This window comes from Trifolium pratense, linkage group LG1 (assembly GCF_020283565.1).
Source record: "Trifolium pratense cultivar HEN17-A07 linkage group LG1, ARS_RC_1.1, whole genome shotgun sequence".
NCBI classification, from domain to species: domain Eukaryota; kingdom Viridiplantae; phylum Streptophyta; class Magnoliopsida; order Fabales; family Fabaceae; genus Trifolium; species Trifolium pratense.
In genome coordinates this window covers 8,319,933-8,345,076 of record NC_060059.1, presented here as the reverse complement: position 1 = coordinate 8,345,076, position 25,144 = coordinate 8,319,933, and the positions used below count along the sequence as shown (strand labels likewise).

The 25,144-nt window shown below is 31.5% G+C and overlaps 3 protein-coding genes across 4 annotated transcripts; 2 read left to right on the top strand and 1 right to left on the bottom strand.

Annotated features, from left to right (window-relative positions):
* The first annotated feature begins 7,781 nt into the window (after nucleotides 1-7,781).
* On the top strand, nucleotides 7,782-9,604 carry LOC123918855 (GRAS family protein RAM1-like). Its single transcript, XM_045971021.1, has one exon. The coding sequence runs from the start codon at nucleotides 7,936-7,938 to the stop codon at nucleotides 9,370-9,372; it is 1,437 nt and encodes a 478-aa protein (XP_045826977.1). The 5' UTR covers nucleotides 7,782-7,935; the 3' UTR covers nucleotides 9,373-9,604.
* Nucleotides 9,605-15,938: 6,334 nt separating this feature from the next.
* On the top strand, nucleotides 15,939-20,575 carry LOC123918840 (FHA domain-containing protein PS1). 2 transcript variants are annotated; one of them, XM_045971009.1, is made up of 6 exons: nucleotides 15,939-16,298; nucleotides 16,386-16,528; nucleotides 17,195-19,255; nucleotides 19,357-19,489; nucleotides 19,564-19,817; nucleotides 20,027-20,567. In XM_045971009.1, the coding sequence occupies exons 1-6, from the start codon at nucleotides 16,016-16,018 to the stop codon at nucleotides 20,207-20,209; spliced, it is 3,057 nt and encodes a 1,018-aa protein (XP_045826965.1). In that variant the 5' UTR covers nucleotides 15,939-16,015; the 3' UTR covers nucleotides 20,210-20,567. The 2 variants fall into 2 exon arrangements, with proteins under 2 accessions (XP_045826965.1, XP_045826958.1); XM_045971002.1 differs by having other exon boundaries at nucleotides 15,982-16,298; nucleotides 17,006-19,255; nucleotides 20,027-20,575.
* A 1,063-nt stretch (nucleotides 20,576-21,638) lies between these two features.
* Nucleotides 21,639-24,406, bottom strand: LOC123918831 (protein SENSITIVE TO PROTON RHIZOTOXICITY 1). The gene is made up of 2 exons (XM_045970990.1): nucleotides 24,149-24,406; nucleotides 21,639-23,345 (listed from the first exon to the last, which is right to left on the bottom strand). The coding sequence occupies exon 2, from the start codon at nucleotides 23,298-23,300 to the stop codon at nucleotides 21,792-21,794; it is 1,509 nt and encodes a 502-aa protein (XP_045826946.1). The 5' UTR covers nucleotides 23,301-23,345; nucleotides 24,149-24,406; the 3' UTR covers nucleotides 21,639-21,791.
* Nucleotides 24,407-25,144: the final 738 nt, after the last annotated feature.

The following is a 25,144-nucleotide window of genomic DNA, read 5'->3' as shown; positions in this document are numbered from 1 at the left end:
TTAACACCTCTTTCACGCTCGGTACTATCAGACTTGTCAAACAACTTTTTGAGAGGTTATAATATTATCTTAGAATTGAGAGTTAATTCTAATTTAATCTTACAAAATTATCTTAAAATATAAAAATATTATTTCTATTTTATAAATTTATATTCAAACATAATACATATTATATCTAATGTAAGACTTCTTAATACTTTATTTACCAAAAAATTAAGTATATTAATAGTATGTCTTGGATTTTTGCATTTTCTGCACTTTTCAAGTGATTTTTTAGGGTTCTTCCACCAACATCAAGACTACGGTTTAAAAGGGTTTCTATTGGGTAATCTATGTTGGGAAAAACCGGCATAGAGAAAATAAAAGAATGCAATCAACAACACAAGAATATAACGTGGAAACTCCAAATCGGAGAAAAAACCACGGTTGTTGTCAAAACCGACAACCAGAGAATAAACACTATGTGAAAATTGTTAAAACACATAGACTTCACTCTCAATCACCCCATGCCCCAATATACCCACACTCTCCAAAGTAAATATTTGAACTACATCTCAAATACTCTTAAACAAGAGCATAAGAGAAAAGCAAAAAGACCCAAATATAAACTTAAAGTGTTTACAAGTGTTACTGCTTGGTGTAATTATAAACAAAGAACTTAGGTCCGTTAAATAGCCTTGATTCCCACATTGCTTCACCGTTCTAAGCGATGTGGGACTTCTTTAATATAATTTCTTTGACCTTTTTTTTTCTTCATTAGCAATGTGGGACTTACATTGCAATCAACCCCAACAATCTATAGGGTTGGAAAACTTGTTCTTTCATCTTGTTATCATTTATCATTGAAATCTCTAGGTAATGGGAAAATATTTGGGAAAATGGTAGACTTAGAAAAACTCTAATTCTTGTAACTCTTGTGAGAATCTTTTGTGTAATCAAGAACAAAGTTTGATAGTGGAACGAAGAACCACTCTCTGCCTCAGAATAGGTTGTTATAACTGAACTGTGTAAACAAATTTCTGTGTTCTTTATCGTTTTGATTGTTTTGTTTAAATTGTTTATTTCATTGTTTTGGTTGTTTTATTCACTTGCTCCGCACATTAAGAATTATTGGTGTGATTTCTTCGGATTCAGACTCGGTATGAGACAACACGTGGTATGAATCCATTGATGTACACACAATTTGATACATATATTCCCGAACTATGATGGTTTACTTAGGATTACTAAACTATTGATATGGGATTTACTACTTAGATTCTTTATGTTATCTCATCATCATTATATTAGTAGGAGTATTTTTAATTTATTTGGGGAGGTGAGGGTGAAATATGGAAAAACACTGAAACAGTAGTGGTGGCACCATGTTGTTGTTTGTTGTTTAATTGATGAGTGATAAGTTACTTACTTACTACACTGCACTGCTCTATCTATCTATCTATCTTTCTTTCTCAATCCATCAATATTTTTCATTCTGATGACTGACACGATTGGTATTCAGAACCGACCACACCACCTTCAACCCCCACCACTCCTTTCCATTCTCTTTTGTTCTTTTTCATCATTTTCACACGCAAACCACTCACTCTATCTATCATCCATCACGCAAACGGAATATACATTACATAACATATATACATTGCCACTTTTCAATATTAATTCATTCATCATGCATCCAATTTTTTATACTCATTTTTTATAAATATATACACTAGTATACACACAAGTTATACTAGTGCTAATAACAAAATGTCAAAAAATGTGCTAGCTCTTTAATTAATTAAAGGAAATACTATTTCATCCAATCGTTTTTATAAGACACTAGCTAGTTAAACATGCCAATATAAAAATTTTATTCTAGAATTTGTGCATACAGTAAAAGTCATTTTCCTATTATTAATTTTTTTTTTCAATATGATTAACTAGTATCCTAGAAATGTTAATAGCCCGAAATCATTTCTTTTTTGAGAAGGAGAAAATTGAAAAACCCTCACGTGGGGATGTCTGACATATCCAAAAATTTAAACTATAACCTGAATGAGAGAGATATTGAGAAGCCTCTAATTAATTGAAGTAGTACTTGTCCTTGCTCGATTTCTAACACATCCCATATCTCGTTTTTTTAGTATAATTTGTTTATATCATATACCGAAAAATTTTAAAAAAATTAAAAATTATTCGATGTTATTGATTTCTATGAAAATTAACTGTTTATTAAATATGATAAATTTTAATGGATTTCAATAACATATTAAATGATTTTTATTTTTTTTTAAATTTTTATGAATGATTTATATGATGTATAAACTTTCAATCTAACGATAAATTTTATAAAATTTATATTCAATAGATCACTTATTTACGATGGACCACCTTCACCTTCACGTTAGCCCTAATTAAGAAGGTTTTGGGGGTTTGTTTTTGTTTTGTTTTGTTTTGTCTTTAACATGTATAGTACGTACATGTATACATGGGGGTAGCAGAGACAGAGAGGGGTCACGTGGGTATATCTGACACCAAGGCATGTTTTTCCATCTTACTTCTTTTCTTTCTTTCCTTCCTCGTTTTACCTTTCCATACATCAACTTTAAAAAGAAACCACAGGTTTCTTGCATTTCGGTTTTGCTATTTTCTTTTCTTATTTATATATTCTTATGCTTGGATTGAATTGCACCACGGGGGTTTATATATTTTTTTTATTCCTTCACTTTTTATGCGTGAACAAACGAGAGTATCAAAGTTTGAATTTCGATCTAAAATATTATCATGTAATGTTTCTATCAACCGAACTATATTCACAAAAACAATGGAAATGACTTGACGGTATATTTGACAACAATTTTTCAATGTTCAGATACCATCATTTCTATTTCTATTTTGTTATTAGTTCAATATTACTAGTAGATAGATGCTTTTGTTCTTCATGTTACACACTCTTTCTTCTTTGGATAGCATAGCATCTTTTATATATACTCCTCCGCTATTCAATATGGAGTACATGTAGTTTTAGAACTCACTCCCTCCCGTTTCAAAATAAATGATCTAGTTGATTATCTTTACGTTTGCCAATATACAATTTTAAATTCATTAATTTTTAAAGGAGAATGTTAACATGTGCATATATGGCACATGTTAAGGGAATAAAAATAGAAATTATGCTTTAAAATTTGTATATTTTAACTTTTCAAGCATTAAATGTCTTGTATCATTAAATGTTAAATTTCTATATTAAGATATCTTATCATGTGCCTTATATGCACATGTTAACAAGACCCTTTTTTAAATTATATATTTTAAAAATACTTATCGAGACAAATCAAACATCTCATATATTAATATTTGCATATACATATTAGTAGAAAAACACAGTAAAAAAATCATATAAATAGTAGACAAAATCAAAAATAAATCTTTTATTTTAAGACGAAGGGAGTACATTACATTGCCTATTACATTGCCTATAAAATTACTCCATAACTTATACATAGCAACATAATTATGCATTAGTATTACATTGGTCTCAAATTCTTATATGCTATCTTGACTATTTCACATAAATTAAGAAACATAATTAATTTTGTATGAAGAAAATAATTATGCACTATTATTTTATATAATTATCCTTCTTTTGTATTAAAAGCTAATTTAACAAATTGAAATATAATTATAGTTAAGTGCACTTATAATAGAAAAAGTAGCATATATAATGCAATGTTCGAGATTCGAAATCTAAACCCCTGCATATATAATACAATGTTCTAGTCAATTGAGGTAAGTTTACGGAACAGAAAAATAGCATATTTTATTGGTATTATTATAAAACGATTTATGATTTAGGATAATTTTTTTTTTTTACAAAACACTTATAATTTTTGACGGAAGTTGTATATAATAAATAAAAAATTAAACCACACTCTCTTTCTTTATGTCAAAATATGAATTTTATTATTTTCTTATACAAAATATATTACACAAAATTAGTGTTTTTTTTTTAAATTTTTATTTTATAAAGGTCAACTTTTTTTAAAAGATATAGAGATTGACTTTTTAAGAAAGGGAAATATTCCTTCAAAAAAAGAAAGGGAAATATTCCTTCAAAAAAAAAAAAAGGGAAATATATTGCAGTACTATAAACTCCCTTAAAATGTCATATTTAACTTAAAACTAAATCTATCACATACTACAAACTAAATTTAGATCATAAATTTTTTTGACAATTTTTATACATGTTTTCCAAAGCTTACCTTGACCCAATCCATACATTTTCATCCAAATTTAATACTAGTAGGAGAGAAGGAGAATTATATAAGTTTTTTTTTTGTGACAATATTTTTTTTATTAACTCTAGTTTTATTGAAGTCTTAATAACTCAGAGTTCAACTTCAAAATAAATAGAATCTAACAAAAATTATTTGATTTAAAAATTTCATTTGAATTTTTTTCAAATGATCCATTTTAAAGAAAACTTATTAACCACTTAAATTTAATCAGTTACAAAAACTAGTTAGGAATAATTATAGTTTGGTCAGCCAATAAAATGCCATATGTCAGTCTGAAATTAATCGCATGAGCAATATAATCCCATATTTGGAGCATATTAATGGCAAGTTATTTGTCTTCCATTAACAAGACAATGAAGAATTAAGAAGGTTTCCATGTTTTGATGTGACCTTAAGAGGATCCAGCGCTGCTACCAATGACTATTTCAAACACCAATACCAAATACTAACTCCTCACTTTTTATTCTTAGCAAAATGATTGATAGGCACTAACTTAAATTATTACCAGTAGATTCTTCACGTAACCATTCATTAGTTAACTGTTCTTTTCTTTTTGCAGACCAATACTTTTTTAAAAAAAATTTAAAATAATGATATTTATTTATCTACTGTTACAATTTTTTTGACGAGATTATCTAAGTTGATAGTACTCCTCCTAAAAAAAAAATGATTGTACTTCAAATAGTATACGTACTTCCTTCGGTTCTTATTATAAGAAGAAGATAACTTTTTAGATTTATAGAATATTTGACGTATTTATTCTTTAATCTGAATCAGATACATATAACATTTTATAATCTAAAAAATAAATTTTTTCTTATAATAAAGATCGGAGAGAGTATTAAATATAAATACAAAATTAACATAAAGAAATATATTAAATTCAAAATAAAAATAATACTAATTTTTCTATTTTTTTTTTGTGTGTCAATTGATTATCATCTGTACGCAACTGTAAAGACTAATCTCTCGAGCTTTGTGGGATCCAAATATGGATGACAAACTCTTTATACGAGTTTTAACATTGTTATATGCCTAAATAAGACATCGAACTTAGAACATTTGTTAAGTTAGAAGAGACACACGTCATCTTATGTACAATTGAGTTATATAATTGAAAAAATGCTAAACAGTGTCCGCGAAACATTAATTAAGTATATATAAATAAAGAAATTTCATCTTTAAATTTGTGCATTTAATATATATAAAATGTATTAAAAAATGTTAATTTTCAAGTATTAATTGTGTCTTTCATTTCTTTTTTATATGCTTAAGAAATGTCCGAAGCACCGTCTAACATGACTTTATAATTTTTTTTTGACAAAACGTAGTATATTTGTAGTGACAGATTCGATATTGGATGAACTGTGCCCATTAATGATGAACATGAGACATCCTAGTGTTGTCAATGGATTCACTGTATGCTGCAAAATATAGAGATAGCCAAAGAAAGTTGAAATATATATTCCTACTTTCATCAAAGTCGATCCTTTATTATGTTCACAATGGTAGATGCTTTTTGATTTATTTATGCAAACTCTTTTCTCATTCAGTCACGGTCCATGCGTATTAATTAATACCAAAACGAGAAAAATTAATTTCAATGCAACACATTAATTAATAAAATTAAAATTTGAAAAAAGGCATGTATATATATGATCACAAATTAAATATACTGGTAAAGTTGTGTGTCTTTTTTGTTAGCATCCATTTGTCTTGGTATATTATATGACGAGAAAGTGTCAAAAAGTTTCCTTTGCAGAGGATCCCTATGTAATGTACTTAAGGAATATTTGATAAGAAAGCCAAAATCCTTGTAAATCTCTCTAAATTGTGCCAATTACAATCATATATGTTGACAACAATAATAAAAGATCCCAATTTATTCTTTGTTCTCTTCATCAAATAACAAATACAAATTAAATTTTAAATATTGTTGCTAACTTATTACTAATCAACCAAACATGTCGTTGGCTAGTGTATTTAGGATTATGCAAAGTGTATTGACAACATGAAGGTATATGGATTAGGATTGCCTTTTGTGCAATGTTCACGCACAGTAATTAATAAATTTAAGTTGTTGATTTGATATCAGATTGTCATAATCTCTTTAATAGTAAAACAATCTCAATCGTTAATTTAGATCAGACGGTTGAGAATTGTAACTACGTAGCTAGGAAATCTAATTCCGAGGTACTATATATAACCATAGCATATACTATAGTATATAGTATATAGAACATTTCTTCTCTTAATTCTTACATATTTTAATCACACTCATATGGAAATCTAGCTATAGATATAGACAATTTGATCAAAGCAAAGGAATATGTATAGTGAAGAAAAGGAATAGCATATATTTGATGAAAGATATATAGTATAGTATAGTATACTAACTTGTTATTATTAATTAGAAGGGCAATGGAAAAAAGTGTGTATATATAAAGAGAATTGTTGAAGGACGGTACGTTTGATTCCCTAATGACACCGCTGTCTCTTGTCCAATTCATATGGCATCTTCCAATCCATCTCAACTACCAAAGGAGTAAAAATTTCTTTAATATACATTTTTCATTTCAAAAAGCAATTCTAATTCTAATACTAATAATATAATAACAATGAAAAGATCAATGTGTTTTCCTCACCCAAGACACTGATTGTAATAAAGAATATAAAGATACCATTTCTTTCTTAATCTCTCCGTCTTATTTCCAAATACATATATTAACTAACACATTGACAAAACATCATTTTTAGTCCTTGAACATGTGGCCATTTAAAAAAAAAAACCCTGAATGTGTGAGATGCTATAAAAACATATCAAAATTATAAAAACATTTTTAATATCTCTTTATTAATAATTTTTTTATTAATTGAAAAAATATAAATATCTCTTTAATAAAATTGACGGATGTTTTACAATTTTTTGATCCTTTGAGTGGATATAGTCGCCATATATAGCAAATGACCAAAAAGATTAATTCTTTCTCCATACAATAAAGAAATAGACTCCTTGCCGTTGAATAATGACTACAGGTGATTTCAAGCGTCTGATCTGTTATAATACTCGTAGTTTTTAACTAATTTTGTAAGTTTTAAATCTTCACCGTCTAATTTCAAGCATAAAACCTATAATACTCTGACTAACTGCATGATTTTCTTGACCGCATAGAATCCAAGTCGATACAATGGTTATTGTGGGATGAAGGTAATATAATACTATACTTAGAATATGATCCTTTTTCTTTGGATATAGATTCAGTGAATTCATAAATATACTGGCTGCAGTGCAGTCAGCCACATATAAACTGTTCGATCAAGATCGGACGGTTCAGATTTTATAATTAAAATCTGACCTTAAAATCTGAGCCGTCTAATCTTGATCAGACGGTCCAAATCTACTAACTGCATGCAGTCGACATCAGAGAATCCAAATCCTTCTTCTTTGGTCTCTTCCTCCTATATATAGCCATGTCATGACATGAAGGAATTTTTGTGAACTTCTCCCTCATAAAAGTCCACAAACCATATCACCCTTTTATGTCATAGATAGATTTTCTTTCTCTCTCTCTCCCTTTCTCCATTTCACACTCACACACACTCTCAAACAAACAAAGATTAATTATATTATATATTTTCTCTCCTTTTTTCAGATATGGAAGATTCAGAGGAAGATGAGCTTCTGAATCTTAGCCTTTCATTTAATAGAGAAAGAAAAAAGAAAGGAAAAATCATCACAAGTAGAGAAAACAACAATGTTTGTAGTACTAAGGAGAGAAACCCCTATGAAGGGTATGAAGGAAAAATCTTTAGATTACTTGAAATGAGAGAACAAATGATAAGAAAAAACAGTCTGAACAACATTGAAGATTCAAATGGTCTTCCATTAATTCACTTACTCCTGACAACAGCCACTTCAGTCGACGAAAACAAGTTCGATTCATCGCTCGAAAACCTAACCGATCTTTACCAAATAGTTTCATTAACTGGAGATTCAGTTCAACGAGTTGTAGCCTATTTCTCGGATGGTTTAACCGCGAAACTGTTGACAAAAAAATCACCATTCTATGAAATGTTAATGGAAGAACCAACAATAGACGAAGAATTTCTGGCATTCACAGATCTCTATAGAGTCTCACCGTATTATCAATTTGCTCATTTCACAGCGAATCAAGTTATCTTAGAAGCATTTGAAAAAGAAGAAGAGAAAAATAACCGTTCGATTCATGTGATTGATTTCGATGTTTCATACGGTTTTCAATGGCCTTGTTTGATTCAATCTCTTTCGGAGAAAGCAACAAGTGGAAACAAGATCTCTCTCAGAATAACCGGATTCGGTAAGAATTTAAAACAACTTCAAGAAACTGAATCTAGGTTAGTTAGTTTCGCCAAAAGTTTCTGTAACATTGTTTTCGAGTTTCAAGGTTTATTAAGAGGATCAAGAGTAATTAACTTAAGGAAGAAGAAAAATGAAACTGTGGCAGTTAATTTAGTTTCTTATTTAAACAAATTAACTTGTTTAATGAAAATAACTGACACATTGGGATTTGTTCATTCTCTTAACCCTTCAATCATCATACTTGTTGAACAAGAAGGTAGTAAAAATCCTTCTACAACTTTCTTATCAAGATTCACAGACACATTACATTATTTTGCAGCTATGTTTGATTCACTTGATGATTGTTTACCACTTGAGAGTATTGAAAGGTTAAGAATTGAGAAAAAACTTTTTGGTAAACAGATTAAGACTATGCTTAATAATAACTATGATGTTGATAATCATGATGCTTTTGGTTTTGGTGGTGGTGTTGAATGTGCAAAATATGAAAAAATGGAAACATGGAAAACTAGAATGGAAAATCATGGATTTGTTGGTATCAAAATGAGTTCAAAGTGTTTGATACAAGCTAAATTGTTACTTAAGATGAGGACTAATTATTCTCCACTACAATTCGAGGAAGAAACTGGTGGCGGTGGAGGTGGTGGTGGTGGTGGTGGTTTCAGGGTTTCTGAAAGAGATGATGGAAAAGCTATTTCTTTAGGATGGCAAAATAGGTTTTTGCTAACTGTGTCAGCATGGCAATCACTTTGATGATTATGATATGATAGATACAATCTTATGTCCTAACAACTTTTCATCATTTTGGTAATAATCTTACACTCAAAATGATGATTGATATTCCTTTAGCTAGCTATAATATTTTTGTCTATGTTTTTTTATTTATTTATATATATGTCATGAATTATTATTATTATATTTAAGATCTAGCTTTAATTTTTAGTAGTTGGTAGGTTATTTAAGTAAGGGATCAGGTAAATATATGAAGCATATATATGTATGTATCCTTTTTAAGGAATTAAGTAATTAATGAATTTATTTTCTTTCTACTTTTTTCTTGTTCTTTCTATAAGCATGATGAACCCTAATTTCACTTTTTGTTTTGGGTGAAAGTGGAAAAAACCCTAGTTGAAGTGATGATGTATATGACTTTTATGAAACCCAAGTTTATAACTTGAGTAAGATGCGGTTTCTTGCTATCCTAAAATGTCATTTTATGTGTAGATAAAGTTATTGTAAAATGTCTCTTTCAAACAAAAAAAAAAATTGTTTAAAGATACCGATGACTTCATGAATCATATCTTATAATCTAGAAATGAATTAAAAAATATTTCTTTCCTCTGGGAACTGTTTTTGTCTTTGATGAGGAGTATGTATAGCAATAAATGTTAATGTTAGAAGTATGAAGTTAGTTTTGTTCAAAAAAAGAAGTCTTTTTTTAGTCAAAGCAAAACTAAATTTATAATTATAGAGATTCCAGATATTTCACATTTATTTAGGATAAAACACAATTGTTGTGGATAAGTTCCAATTATATATATATTTTGGTACATCCAATTATATTTAGTCAAAAGAAAAAAATAAAATAATGTGTTACAATATATAGACAACCAATGAATATTATTGTGCCAATTTATAACCATGCCTAAAAAAAGACAATTTATGATTAATTGACAAATATAAAATTTTGTATTAATATACATCAAAATTAAACAATTAAAATTAATATAAGAAATATAGCAAATGTCTTCCCCCAACCTCTTCTCAAAGAGGTAATCTCTCTTCTCAACTGCTTCAGAGAATTTCAGTCCACCATATATACCAGGAGGTTAATCGATGTGCTGATCAATTAGCAAATCTCGGACACTCTCCTTTTGCTTTGAAACTCCTTTTAGAAGATGATATATACTTTTAGAAGATGATGTAAGAGGGGTTAGTTTACCTCGTTTTATTTAGTAGCTTAATTTATTTTCTTATAAAAAAAAATTAATCTAAGAAATTTAGAAGTGATATAATAGCTAGTGATTATCTGTGGGTTAAGGAATTTAGAAGAATTTTTTTTTTAATATTTGAGTTTAAAATATTAAAGGATTTTACATGTTTTTTTACATTACTTCTGATTATATTATATATCATTAGTCATGCGGTAGCTCTTTAGATGAATTAAGGAATATTGAAGGAGTTTTAAGGTGGAAGTTTCGGATTTGATCTTAAAAACAAAAATCATCACCAATTTTACTAATGTTTTCTTATAAAAATATTGTATCATTGTTTTATGCAGATATATATTATTTTTTTAAAAAAACTTATATGTTGAGTTATGAACAAATATGTTTAGCTATGTAAAATTATTTTATATTCTCAATTACATTATAGTTAAATATAAAATAGAAAATTAGTTATACGGTGAAATTTTTATACCTATAACATAATAATTTTAAAAATACTATATATTTATAAAGAAATAAATTTAAAAATAAAATAAGTAAAGTGTGTGCCAACACTTTATTTATTTTAATCATATTGAAGTCAAAAATCCTAATTTAGCACAAAAAAAATATTGTTAACATAAATAATTTCTACATTAAGATGTAATAAAAATTCAATATTTTTGCTATATTATTCCTCCAAGCGACCTTATATTCTAACATAAGTACTACTTGTTGAATGGATTATATATTAACGTAAAAATGTATAAAGAAGAGAAACATAAAATGATCAATTTCAACTCAATTTTTATAATTTATAAGAATTAGAGTTCAAATTCTGTTTACTAATGTGAGAACCTTGATGCATTTCATTAATAACTCTTGAATTTTCACAAGTATGTGAGATGATATTGTTGCCAACTGGGCTTGCTCAAGTTCAGCATGGCAATTAATTAATTGGTCAAATTTTATAAATTTGTTTTTGAATCAAGGATAGTACAATTTTATATTATTTCACATAGATTCATTCACATTTTTTAACATATAGTAAAATAGTTTTGCCAACCAACAGACCAATAAAGACACGAAATGCCTTCAGCTGGAACCTCTCCTCCTATCTATCTATGCCTACCTATCCACTATATGATTCTCTTCTCTCTTACTCCTATCTATCTCTGTATAAAAATTAATAATATACTATAATTTTGTGAATGTTATAAGTTTTAAGCCATAATTGGTAATTGTTGTCTAGTGTTAATTGGTGCAAAACAGAATTAGAATTCTCTGATTAATGTGTCATAGGTATGGATGTTTTAGCAGCTTAAAGACAATGTTTGTCAAACACTAATTCCATATATTTCCGTTCAAACACATTTTGTTATTGATGCACCTGTCTGTAGCCAGCTATTAATGCATGATAGCTCCATTTCATTTTCCTGTCCTGTGTATGTATGCATAGTGATAGTAGCATGTATGTAGTAGCTATATAGGATAGTACTACTACAATGTAGCTAGATAGATAGATACATAGATAGATGCACTACATTAATAACTTCCAGAAAGTTGCATTTAATATATAGCTTGTATATCACAATTTGCTATCTCTTTGGGGGATTCTCTCATCATCCTGGAAACAGACCTAGCTTAGCTTGACTTGCAGGGAATCTCTTATACCAGTCACAAATATAAAACAAACAAGATGTTGTTAATTAGCCATTTGGTATCACAGTATAATCACTGTGATTTCAGACAAAATTCACTGTAATATCAAACATACATGCAGTATTGAGTAGTGTCAAATAACTGGTTATCCAAAAAGCTTAAGCTATTAGGAAGAGCTATATCAATGGTTTTATATTATTTCTAACACATCCTCCTCACGCAAGAGCCCACTTGGGCTTGAAGCGTAGATAATGCATAAACCCACCTACCATATGCTTAAATTCCACTTTTTAATTAGAAAGTGAGGAGAGTGGAGATCGAACTCTAGACCACTTAGTCATAGAGGCTGATACCAAGTCAAATAACCTGTTATCCCAAAAGCTTAAGCTATTAAGAAGAGTTATATCAATGATTTTATATTATTTCTATCATGTAGTATTAAGAAACTTTAAAATTAATTAAGACTTGTTAATTTTAGGGACTAATAACTCTGGAATTGACACAGGAGGGTATAGTATAGTATACTTTTTGATTTTTGATGTGTTGAATTTACAATAGAGGACAAAGTTGAATGATAAGAGTGAGGGATGGAATTGTCAAAAAAGAGTGATTGTCTCTAACATATCTGGTGCCTGCCACACATATTTAACTTGTGGAATACATTTCCAGTTGAGGGGATTGGAAATTTGTGTCATGTTAACTGTGACATGTCAACCACCGAATCATCTTCAACTCTTTTGTCATTACTACCTGTTATGTTATATACACATCATTGCTTCTCTTAGACTTGGAAATTGAGGCAAATTTAACCCTACAAAATCGACTTGTACTTCTAAGTCGTTTCACATTCAATGTGAGATTTCTTAACACACACTCCATCTTCATGTTCAGTACTATTAGACTTGATGTGTGGATATAAACAGTGGATGATCTAATTGCAGAAATTCGATAACATATGACCCAACAGATCTCAGAGTGGTTATCATGATAGCATATTAGAAATAGGAGTTATATATAACTCAACTTAACAAAATCGACTTATAAAGTGAAAATTACATTTACTTTTATAAACATATGTCCAGACCATTTCACATCCGATGTGAATTTCTTAAAAAACTCGTGAGTCGTCTATTATGTCCAAGGTCACTCTTGATCAAGGACAACACAACAACATATACAATTAAGGTCACTCTTTGTAGTAGTCTTTTTGGGCTGGTTCTTTTGTGGGTGTATATAAAATAGCGATGCTAGCTAAATAACTCATCAATTTGTTTAATTTGTACTCACGCCGATCTTATATATGAGAAAATGTTTATTTTTTAAATTCCTAGTTTAGATATATCAATTCTATAATTAATCTAAAAAATAAAATTTTTCTTACATACAAGATTGAAAGGAATATCAAATAAGTTTTTGGGCTAGTCATATTGACATGTAATGTTAAATGTTGATGCGGGATTCCATATCACCCTTTGATTGAAATGAAGAAAAAAAAAACAAAAAGTCGTGAAGTTATTCAAACCCATAAACCATCAATGTTTGTCCCCTCTTTTTACACTTGAAACTCAAAAACAAAACTCACACAAATGAAAAAGGGGAAATTATTCCTCCATCGACTTTCCATTCTTATCTAACCTTTTGATCATAATAGGTTGATGGCAAGCAATCGTCTGTTGAGCACGTGGTTGACGACGGTCCAAGCAGGTGATCCACGGAGGGGAATTGTATTTGCAAGCGCTCCGATGCTTAAGTCGGAAACGGCACAAGAGATACAACAGAGAGTGAAAGTATAAAATGAATGAGATACATGGCTCTCCTGTATAGGAGAACTTATATAGTTTCCCTAGCGCTGGGCCAAAGGTCCCCTTAATGGGCCGTGCTGAGCAACCCAATAAGAGCGACTGCAAGGATATTTCCCTTGGATCGTGGAAGAGCAGTTACCTGCTCCCTATCCTAGTGAGCTGTTCCGTTATACAAGGGTAATGGATATGCTCAAGTGAAAAGCGGTATAACGAGCAGATAAGCACGTGTTAATACTGCATGGGTGACGTGTCGGGGAGGCCATGTCATGTGCTGACATGGTCGAGGAGGCCATATCTTATTGGGCCGTGCTCCATAATCCGAGCAGGATAATACTTGGACCAGCTCTTGGCCCAGTCCATAACACATTCCATGTCACAAAATACAATCGGGCGATTGTCCCGCGCTCAAAATCCCCTTCTAAAAAGATTATGATGGATGGAAAGTCGATGAAGGAATAATTTCCAAAAACAAAAAAAAATTTTACTTTCAATGGAGTATAGCTATCTAAAATAACTGCCAAGCCTCTTCGGATAGCAGCATTCAAAATAAAAGAAGGAAAAAAAAAATTCACTTATAATTGAATATATGGATTCAGTTAAGAAATCACCTGATAGATGGAGTTCTCATTTCCAGTGATCTCTTCCAAACTAAATGGGTTTCACACTTTCAAGAAAATAAGAAAAATTTGCATCTCCATGAGAGAGCCCAAATCCAAACCTCATCCATCCAAGAACCCATCTCATTAATATAGCAACCTTATTGGAGGGTGTAATTTCACTACCACCCGTCGTGTTTCTTTTCTATCCCGTTTTTTCATTTTTGTACTTAAATAAATATTTTGAAATGTGTTTTTCGATTTTTTTTTACATTGGAAAAAAACTTCAGAATGTGTTTTTTAAATTTTTCACGAATTTAAATTAGAAAAACTTCAGAAAACTTCAAAAAATATGTTTAGAAATTTTTATACAAGGACAAAAATAAAAACAATGGTAAAAAGGAAACATGAAAGATGGAAAGAGAAAATTCGCAGTGGAAAATTCATTCCAAACAATCTAAGAACCTCATAGAAAGTGCTTGTTCATAGCCAAACATCATGCCAAAAATGAATTGAGTCTCCCTTGCCTAGCTTTTCTTTGCATAAAACACAAACTAGTTTTTATTAGCTCCTCTAGTGTTTGTTTTGAATTCCCATATTTGTACGGTGTTTGTTTTGTTCAAATTTGCAGATTTTCTTCGATCCAAATTCAGTGCAGATTCAATGATTTTAGAGTGTCAATGTTGCAAATCCGAAGGCATGACTATTTTAGACACTTGATTTATTTTTTTAATATTAATTGTAGGCTTTATCATATTTGTAGACATTATACCATCATATATTATTAACTCGAACGTTGTGAGTTTGTTCGCAAATTCATTATTTTTAGTTTTTAGCAAATTTGAATATATAATGATTTTGATTCATGTACTCTACCTATTTGAATGAATGAATATCGTTGTTTTTAGTCAATTTTTTTTAATAATTTAATTCGGCCGTTAATTTTATCAAATGCTACAAAATCAATCATCTAACTTATCCGATACAAGTTATTATTTGTTGTTATAAGCTCATCTGCGGTAAACTTAGCATATTACTAGTTTTCACCATTTACTATAAGTTTATTTGTTGCAAAAAAAAAAAACTATTTTTTTATGCCAATAAATTTAATTTTTAAAATTTCAAATATAGACAATAATACACAATGACCGTTGCTCATCTCATCATAGTCATGTAACGTCAAATTTAGACTTTGAAAATAAGACCAAGTAATAATGAATTTAACAATAAAAACTAAATAATCTCCTCCTATATTACCTATTTTAAATTATCAAAAAAATGAAAATTTAAAAAATTAAAAAACGCTTATTAAGGAAGTAGCCGTTACTGAACATTGCATAAACACATATCCTCTCTTTTTCTAATTTCTCTCAACCTTCAGCTACCGCTTTCTTCTCCTTCTTCCCAAATGGCTTCAATCGCCGATAACCCTAACCCTAACCCTAATCAAGAACCAGAACAATCCATAATTCCAGTATTAACAGTTTTCAAAAACAAATCAATCCTCAAGAACATCTTCATCGTTCTCAACGATAATGACGATAACAACAACAACAACGATCACACTCTTCTCGTTGGTCGACACCCGAATTGCAACATAGTCCTTACTCATCCTAGCATCAGTCGTTTCCATCTGCAAATTCGATTCACTCCTTCTTCCCGCTCCATTTCGCTTCTCGATTTATCTTCTGGTATTTTCTTTTTCCCCCAATTTTTAGTATATTCTTTCTTTCCCTTTTTCGATGAATCTTGATGGGTTTTTATTGTGTGTGGTACAGTGCACGGAACTTGGGTGAGTGGTAGAAAGCTTGAGCATGGTGTGAGTGTTGAACTTAAAGAAGGTGATAGCTTTCAACTTGGGGTTTCAAGTAGGATTTATCTTCTTCACTTTGTTTCCAAATTCGACGCCGACGCATTAAATGTACTGTTTTAATTTCAATTTTATGTTGTTTTTGACCTATTATTGCATTGTTCTTGCTTTTAATTTCTTCATTTCATTTGTGTTTCTTTTTATTGTTTATTTTTTACTTTTTTTTCTTTCTTTCAATTCTGTGAATTACTTAGTTAGGAGGATGAACTTTCTATTTGTGTTTCTTGTAATTGTTCATTTTTATTTGCTTAATGTTTTTAGTTCTGTGTTCAATTGGAATTTTTTGAGTTAGTTAGGTTAGGAATTAGGATGATCAATTTTTCAGAATTTGAAATATATAGTTTTAAGGAGTAGTAGTTAGGTTTGGTCAATTGCAATTTTGTGAGTTACTTAGGATGATCAATTTTTCAAAATTTGAAATAGTTTAGTTTTAAATTTTGTGTGTTGTGTGTTTCTTAAGCATTGTTTAGTGTTATTTTTGATTTTTTTTTTCTTTTCCTTTTTCAATTGTTTGGCTTTGGCCTGCAGAAGATTGGTTCTTTAAGTTGTGATGATGAAAAGAAGAACCAATCTGAAGATGAGGCATTTGAAGTTGATAATGACTCTAGTGGAAATGAAAAATCATGTTGTGATGGTCAAAATAAACTGTGTGGATGTCAAATATGTTTTCTATCTCCACCTAATGTGCAATCAGTTGATAAATCTGATAACACACAGATAAACGAAGCTTGTCCAGATGTGGAGATGCTGGAAGAGACTAATTTGATTGGTACATTGAAGGAATGTTTTAAACACAACATATGTATCCTGGGCACTAAATCGAACCAACAATCTTCAGCGGAAAAACAGTGGATTAAGCCTGAAGCATCTTTGGATGAAAAAGATGCTGCTGCTGTGGCTGTGATATCTAAAGAATCTGATTTTGAAGTCACGTTCGAAGACACTGACAAGATTGAAGATATTTTAACTACTGGATCAAGAGTTTTTGATTCTGAGGACATGACTGATTCTGAATCTCATCCGACCAATTCTGATGCGGAACTTTCTGCGGATTCACTCTCTGATAGAGAAGAACAAGGTAATTGCGGTGAAAACTATGAGACAGAATTGCAGAACCTGAATGCTAATTGTTGCCTTGAGAAAGGGTATTCTCTTTATGAAATTGTTGAAGATATTGAAAAGAAGTGCACTGAAAATACGGATCCTGCGCCTTTTGATGAAAATGGTGTAGCTGCAGTGAATGTAGCACCTAGAGAACACAAATTAGAATTCTTCTTTGAAGAAAATGACAGGATTGACGACATTTTAACTAGTGTTGCAAGACTTTTCATTTCTGAAAACACATCTTCACTAGCTGAGGAAGCAATTCCTGTAATCAATTTTCAAGAAATCAAGATTGTTGAAGAAGTTGCTGTGGATTCAATATCTGATGGAGAAAAGGAAAATAAAGGTGACAAGGAATTGCAGGAATACCTAAATGTCAAACCTTGTGATGAAGAAGGTAGCTCACTGGATGAAACAGTTGAAGATACTATGAAATCCTTTCAGACAGAGTCACTTAATCCTTCGGTGACTCAGGAACCTGATTTAGAGATTACAGACCAGAAAGAGAGTCAGACCCCGCAATTTGTTGTTGCTGTGGATGGAAACGTTGACGTGGGAATCCTCAAAAGAAGCTGTATAGAAGAATCAGCAAAGGGAAGTTCAACCTTTGGTAGTGATGAAGAAGGTAGCTCACTGGATGAAACAGTTGAAGATACTATGAAATCTTTTCAGACAGAGTCACTTAATCCTTCGGTGACTCAGGAACCTGATTTAGAGATTACAGATAAGAAAGAGAATCAGCCCCCACAATCTCTTGTTGCTGTGGATGGAAACACTGATGTGGGAATCCTTGAAAGAAGCTGTGTAGAAGAATCAGCAAAGGGAAGTTCAACCTTTGGTAGTGATGAAGAAGGTAGCTCACTGGATGAAACATATGAAGATACTGTGAAATCCTTTCAGACAGAGTCACTTAATCCTTCAGTGACTCGGGAACTTGATTTAGAGATTACAGACAAGATAGAGAATCAGACCCCGCAATCTCTTGTTGTTGTGGATGGAAACATTGACGTGGGAATCCTTGAAAAAAGCTGTATAGAAGAATCAGCAAAGGGAAGTTCAACCTTTGGTAGTGATATTTTGTCAAAAAGAGATAAGGCTGCGAGTGCGCCTCAAGATCGAACCAGGAAGAGCAGATTATTGAACACGCTTAATGTTGACTCTAAATTTGTAATGAGTAACTTGAAGGATATCAATATCACAAATAAACCAATGCCAAAAGATCTTTTTTCTGTCTTGGATGAAGGAGAAATGTTCACTCCAAATAAGGAAAACTCAATCCCCACAAACACCTTTCACTGGCAGTTTATGGAAAACAAAGGTATGCTAGAAGAAAGTAAAAGTTCCAAGTCACAAAGGTCGCATAATTTGAATGCTAATTTTAGTCCCATCATCTATTCAGCTGAAATAAGTACAAGTGCAATCTCAAACAAAGAGAACCTGACTCCAAAAGAAGCACTAGAATGGATGTCCGGGAGAAAGCCTCTTGAGTGTCGCGATGCTACGGAATTAAGAAAGAAGAGAGTGGAACGGAAACCCTTACAATCGCTAATGAGTCCTGGAGGCAATTGCAATTCAAGGATCTCTAGTCCTCTTTCTGCTGCAAAATCCATTTTTGGGGTCACTGCTAGAGCCAGCAACTGTGGACATATTTCATACAAGCACACTGAACCTTCTGTAAGACATCACATATATAATATCATCCTGACTGTGAATGGATCAATAATTTATTTTTATATATGCTTAAGTATTGCTTACATTCTGTTTTTCGTTTGCAGAGTATTAGTGAAGAACGAAAGAAGAGCTGGGACATGGTTATAGATACTTCTTCCCTTCTGAACAAGGAGTCCAGAAAAGCTTTGCAGCTTTTACAAGGTCTCAAGGGGACTCGTTTAATCATTCCACAATCAGGTACAGATGAATATCAGTTGCCTTGTTATTTTGTTTTCAATTGGTTCTCAATGATGACACTTTTGTTTTGTCAGTCATAAGAGAATTGGGAAGCATTAAGCAACAATTTGGAATTTTTAGAAAGACTTCAGAGGCTGACTTGGCCTTGAAATGGATTGAAGAATGCATGGAGAATACAGAGTGGTGGATTCATATCATTGACTGTGCTTTTCCTATGGTTGAAGATCACATCCTTGACTGTGCTCTTGAATATAAAAGAAAAGATAATGTTGGACAAATTGTCCTTCTTAGTGATGATATCATCTTGAAAATCAAATCCATGGCAAAGGTATTTCTTCATTACCCTTGATTCTCTGCAGCCTCTCAAATCCATGTCAAACCTCGACATTTGGATTAATCTTGGAGTCGAAATAACATACACTCTCGGCTGCTAGATTAATCTAACAGCCAAGGCTGGAGAGGCAACAAAGGATCCAAGTTGGTTTTTTCATTTTTGACAACTATGTTTTCTCTCTAACTTTAAAAAAAATGCTGCAGGGGTTGCTATGTGAGACAGTGCAGCAATTTCGTCAGAGTTTAGTCAACCCTTTCTCTGAGAGGTTTATGTGGGCTAACAGCTTTCCAAGAGGACTGACTTGGTCTTGCCAAGATGATGTGGTTTTAAGAGAGAAATATTGCTGTTTGCCATCAAAGGCTGGTCTGAAGCTCCTTGTCAGTTAACAGTTTTAGTAGTTTAATCATCTCTTGAACAAATTAGTCTTAATTTTCAGTTTTATTACTTTCAAACTCCTATTCTTCTCCTTTCCAGTTCCCTGCATCCATTTTTTTATGTTCATTGAAAATGATGTGTTACTTTAGCACTGTCATTAAGATGAATGATGGTAAGAATGGCTGTTTGTATTAGCTTCTTTTTTGTAAAGAAAATCGTGCACTAGGATTAATGCGGCACAAATTTGAATTTAGATTTTTTCGAACAATTTGTTTTTAATTGAAGCTTGGTAATCACATGATTTTTCTGACCAACGGACTCATCTTTAATATATACTGATCCGATCTCGGTAATTTTAATTATCTTAAATTTGGTATTAAGACTTGGATTTGAACTTGAGTTTTGGTGAATGGTGCTTAAATTTTCCATTAAAAAAAATACTAGTTTTTTCTGATTTCTTAAAAAAAATAGCTAGCTCATTTGATAGCTCTGCCAATCTAACACCTTGGCTTGTGTACTCAATTCGTGGAGCTCATACATTCCATAATCATATAGTAGGATTATAAAGAAAAAGTGTAAAGACATAGAAGGTTGCTAATTGATTTAAGAAATTTAACACTTATAGTACAAAAACTATAATTGTGAGCAGAAAATTCATATTTGCGCCTTGCACTTCAGTATTTTTTTGAAAGAGTTCGATTAGGTGACAAAACTTCACATGTCTATGGATTTGGATTCTCTCTATCTCCACCTCTTTACATGTGTGTTTGATAGGATATGAGTAAAATCCCTTCAAGAAGATAATGTTAGCTCCTCTCCAAAACGACGAAATTTGGAGGGAAGATGATATTTACATTACTCTCCGTCTCTCCCTCCATCCTTTTTATATATATCTCTTAATTTTTCTTTTGATATGAGATTGGATCCTCTACTGCAAAACCAAAAACATATAACATCTATATTATGCAGGACAAAATGAAAGAGGGAATGAATGACAGTATGAGAGAGATAGAGAGGATGTAGAGGAATTTTAGATGTAGACGATCTGAATCCTTCTTTTCATTATTTCTTTACTTTATCTTTTTCCTCTCACTTTATTTATTTATGGAGACATAATGGAATGTAAATGTAATTATGTAATGATCCATTTTGATTGCTTACTTAAGCCTTTTTTGAGTTAGTGGACATGCCATTTAAAAAAGGCTTCATCATGTCATACATGAAGAACAAGACTAAATGATTGAGCTAAGACAGTGCTATTGAATTGACAAGAGAAAAAAAAGTGTGGCATATGATCATATTCCATCCACATACGCAAACAAAATCATCTACAATTAGTTTAAATTGTCAAATTAATACAGTGAAGATCCTCTGAATTTGAAATCTGCACTCAATGGTATATGGTTGCACATAATCTCTATTTGAATAAAGAATGATAGCTTCAAGAGAATTAAAAATTCTATATTAAGAAATGGCGCGAGTACATGAAATACCTGGTGGCTTTACAAAACTAATAGAAACAAAAAGCTTATTTCATTAACAATGTACTAAAGAAAACATAGATATTATGTAGATTAACTCCATCATAAACTGTTACAGATTGTCAGAACATGATTCACCACCAGACTTAGGAGCATAATTAAACGATCCCGACATGAGAAAAGAGAAAGAGCTATCTGAATCTTCGAATGGAGGTTGTGAGAATTCATTAAACGCACCAAAGTTACAGCCTTCGAAGTTCAAAGATGAGAAGTAATTGATAGGATCATCAATATTACCTTTCACATCCATCATGTTATCAATTCCATTTTCACTTGAAGGATTTGATCCAAAACAGAAGTTCATGCTTCCTACCATAGTGCTGTTTTCTTTGGCGTCGCATCGATCAGGTGGCTCAGCAAGTCCTTTGTTTTCTTCCAAAGGAATAGCCGGGGTATGGCCTTGGAATAGAGCAATGTGTCCAAAAAGCTTGTCCTTCCTTGAAAATGTTGTGCCGCATGAACAGAGCCACTTATCCTTGCCGCAGTGTTTTTCATGAGTTTTGAGATCTGCAATGACTGAAAACTTTTTCGTGTGGCATCTACTGCAAGTGTAACTCTTGTCACAGTGTGTTCTTTTGTAGTGGTTTTTGACACATAAAATAGTCTTCAGAGGCTGAAATTTCTTGTGATCCTTGTTACGCTTACAGCCACCGTAAGGGCACGAATACCTCTTGATAAGCTTTGGTTCGGACCCGGTTTCTTTATGTGGTTTTGCAAGGGCTGCTGGAGTTTTGTACTCATCACCATGACCTCGCATGTGCATTCGGAGATTTGCATCCCTCTTGAACCCCTTGCCACATATCGTACAGAAATGTGTGTGAGGTGCAAGGATTTCTTCTTTTTCAAGTTGTAAAATCTCGTATGAACCAGGTGGAAGATTCTCTCCCTCTTCCATATCTTCTTCGTCTTTATGTTCGTGTTCTTCCATATTATGGTTTTGCTCCATTTCACATTTATTAGGTACATCATTCTGAATTGAATGATCAAACAATTTGTTTTCACAATTATTCTGTGGCTGAATACCACTACTTGTGCCTGTTCCAAACGGAAGGTTAATCCCACGAAGCTGGCTAAGCTGTCCAATCAACGGACTTGTGTTTGCAACAGTGTTCCTAACAGAAGGGAGAAGACTACCTGCAGTAGAGATCAACTGGACAATAATTGATGTTAGATCAGCTGTGATGAGTTGCTGTTCCTGAGTTACGAGTTCACGAGGTTGTTCGAAAGGCTGAAACTTCTTATTAACAATCATATGCACTACATCCTGGAGCTGATGAATCTTTTCTTCCAGGAACGACAGGTTATTCAACATAGCACTGGGATCCCAATCTTGGAGTTTACTGGTTTCCTGATCAGTGATCTTAACATCTTTCTTAGATTCACCTGGAATCACGCACTGAGTTGGAGAGGGTTGGTTGATTTCTTTGAAAGGTGTTTCAATACCGACTCCAAAGAAAGAGGATGGATCCAAGGACAAATTTGTCGGCAATCCATTCCCAGGAGGGACCAAGGAAGAGGACCTTGCCCAGTTGTTAGCACACAAGCTTCCCGTCGGATTCATTTCAAACTCTATCCGAGGAATCAATATCCTATTAATCAAAGTTACCTGCGTAAATAACATTCGACATACATCAGATATTTTAACAATCCAACTAGATACAACCAGTAAAAGGATCCAAATCAATATGATGAAAAGGGAAAATATACACACGATATGAACCAACTCGAAGAAATATATCATTTGACAGAGGTATCCATCCGATTCCAAATACAAATATCACATATCAAAAGGTTGATAATTGGTATTAAATTCTGGAAATTGAAATCTATAACAAATGAATTAACTTTTGATAGCTAAAAGGTCAATTAGCTAGTAAAAACTAAGGCTTATAGTTATACATAATCAACTCAAGATTAAACTATTCTTCACATCATGGATCTTCAGATCCAAATTCAAACTTTTCCCCTTTCAACTAATACTTAAATCTTCTAATTCTTAAAAAATCATTAAAAAAAAAAAAAAAAGACCCTCTTAACCCTTCATTTTTATATGAAGCTGCATATTGAAATACTCAATTTGCAGATAATCAATCATCAAATCTTACAAGTATGAACTAAATAGTTTCATGAATTATCCTAATTTCAAACATGCAAGCAACTAATCAACAATTCAGATTTGACCCAATCAAAAATAAAATTTAAAAAGTCAATTTAGTGAAATCCCCTTAAAAATATTCAATAAATCATTTCATGTATCAATCAATATAATAAAAAAAAAAATTAAAAATTTAAGGACAAGATGCGGTTTTTAACAAACCCTAAAACATGAAGTAGCAACAAAAGATCCACAAAATCAACCTAAATAATAATAATAATATTTTTTTTTTAAAAAAAAAAAAAAAAACTTACTGTGACAAGTTGCTAGCTGAAAGGATGCTCTAAAAATCTGAACACTTCATTGGAAAATAAAAATGAAAAATAAATAAAAGAAATTGAAAAAAAATGGGATGAGAAAGAAAACATAGGAGGTGAAGTGAAGGATTATATAGGCTTAATGAAAGTGAAGTAGAAGGAAGGTTGAAACTTGAAACAAACACATGTGAAGTAATGGTGAGGTGAACACAGAATAACATAACCATAGTTGGTCAAAGACACTAAACTACCGTCCATTTGTTGGGTCAATGTTGTTGGGGTCCACTTTGGTGGGGTTGTTTCTTATCATCTTGTTTTTGTATCCATTAATCATAGCCGTTGGTTGGGTTTTTGTTGGTGTTGTGATTGGAAGATGATTTTGATAAAGAAGAAGACAAATGAGTTGAGATTTTATTATTACTGATTTCTACTTTGAAGTGATGACTGATGATAAGGGGGGTCCTATACTCCTATAAAGGTGATAAATAAATTGTGCTCACATATACGAGCAGTAAAAAAGTTTTTGACGCTAGACATGTGAGTTTAACTCAGTTGGTAAAAATATTGAATTATATAAGCAAGAGTTAGGTCGGATATTTCATTTATCCGCCTTTAAGGTGGAATGCCTAACCACTAGCCTATTCGACAATCAAATGAAAATTAATTTTTTTGTTATAAAGAAAGAAAATATAGGATATGCACAGAGTATAAATAAATTTTACAACTGTCGTCCAAAAACGGGGCGGGTCGGGCCAACTTAGGCATCTGAGCTCAAATGTAAATCTTGTCCGTTTATTAACGAGTTGGCGGGCCGGTCCGCCAAACTACTTTTTAATATTTTTTTTTTCTACTTATAGATTTATTATATTATTTACTATTTTTTTTATGAAAAAGATATATTTTTCAACAAAATTAACAAACTCAAATTATGCAGTAAAATTAAGCATGAATCACCAAATTGTTTCATCTAAGTTATTAAAAGTTAATTTAGTT

What these genes read in the sequence shown, in the direction of transcription:
- LOC123918855 (XM_045971021.1), top strand. Translation starts at nt 7,936, where the DNA reads ATGGAAGATTCAGAGGAAGATGAGCTTCTGAATCTTAGCCTTTCATTT.
- LOC123918840 (XM_045971002.1), top strand. Translation starts at nt 16,016, where the DNA reads ATGGCTTCAATCGCCGATAACCCTAACCCTAACCCTAATCAAGAACCA. An exon ending in TCGACGCCGACGCATTAAAT is followed by an intron (nt 16,529 to 17,005) that starts GTACTGTTTTAA and finishes TTTGGCCTGCAG; the next exon opens with AAGATTGGTTCTTTAAGTTG. An exon ending in ACAAGCACACTGAACCTTCT is followed by an intron (nt 19,256 to 19,356) that starts GTAAGACATCAC and finishes TTTCGTTTGCAG; the next exon opens with AGTATTAGTGAAGAACGAAA.
- LOC123918831 (XM_045970990.1), bottom strand. Translation starts at nt 23,300, where the DNA reads ATGAATCCGACGGGAAGCTTGTGTGCTAACAACTGGGCAAGGTCCTCT.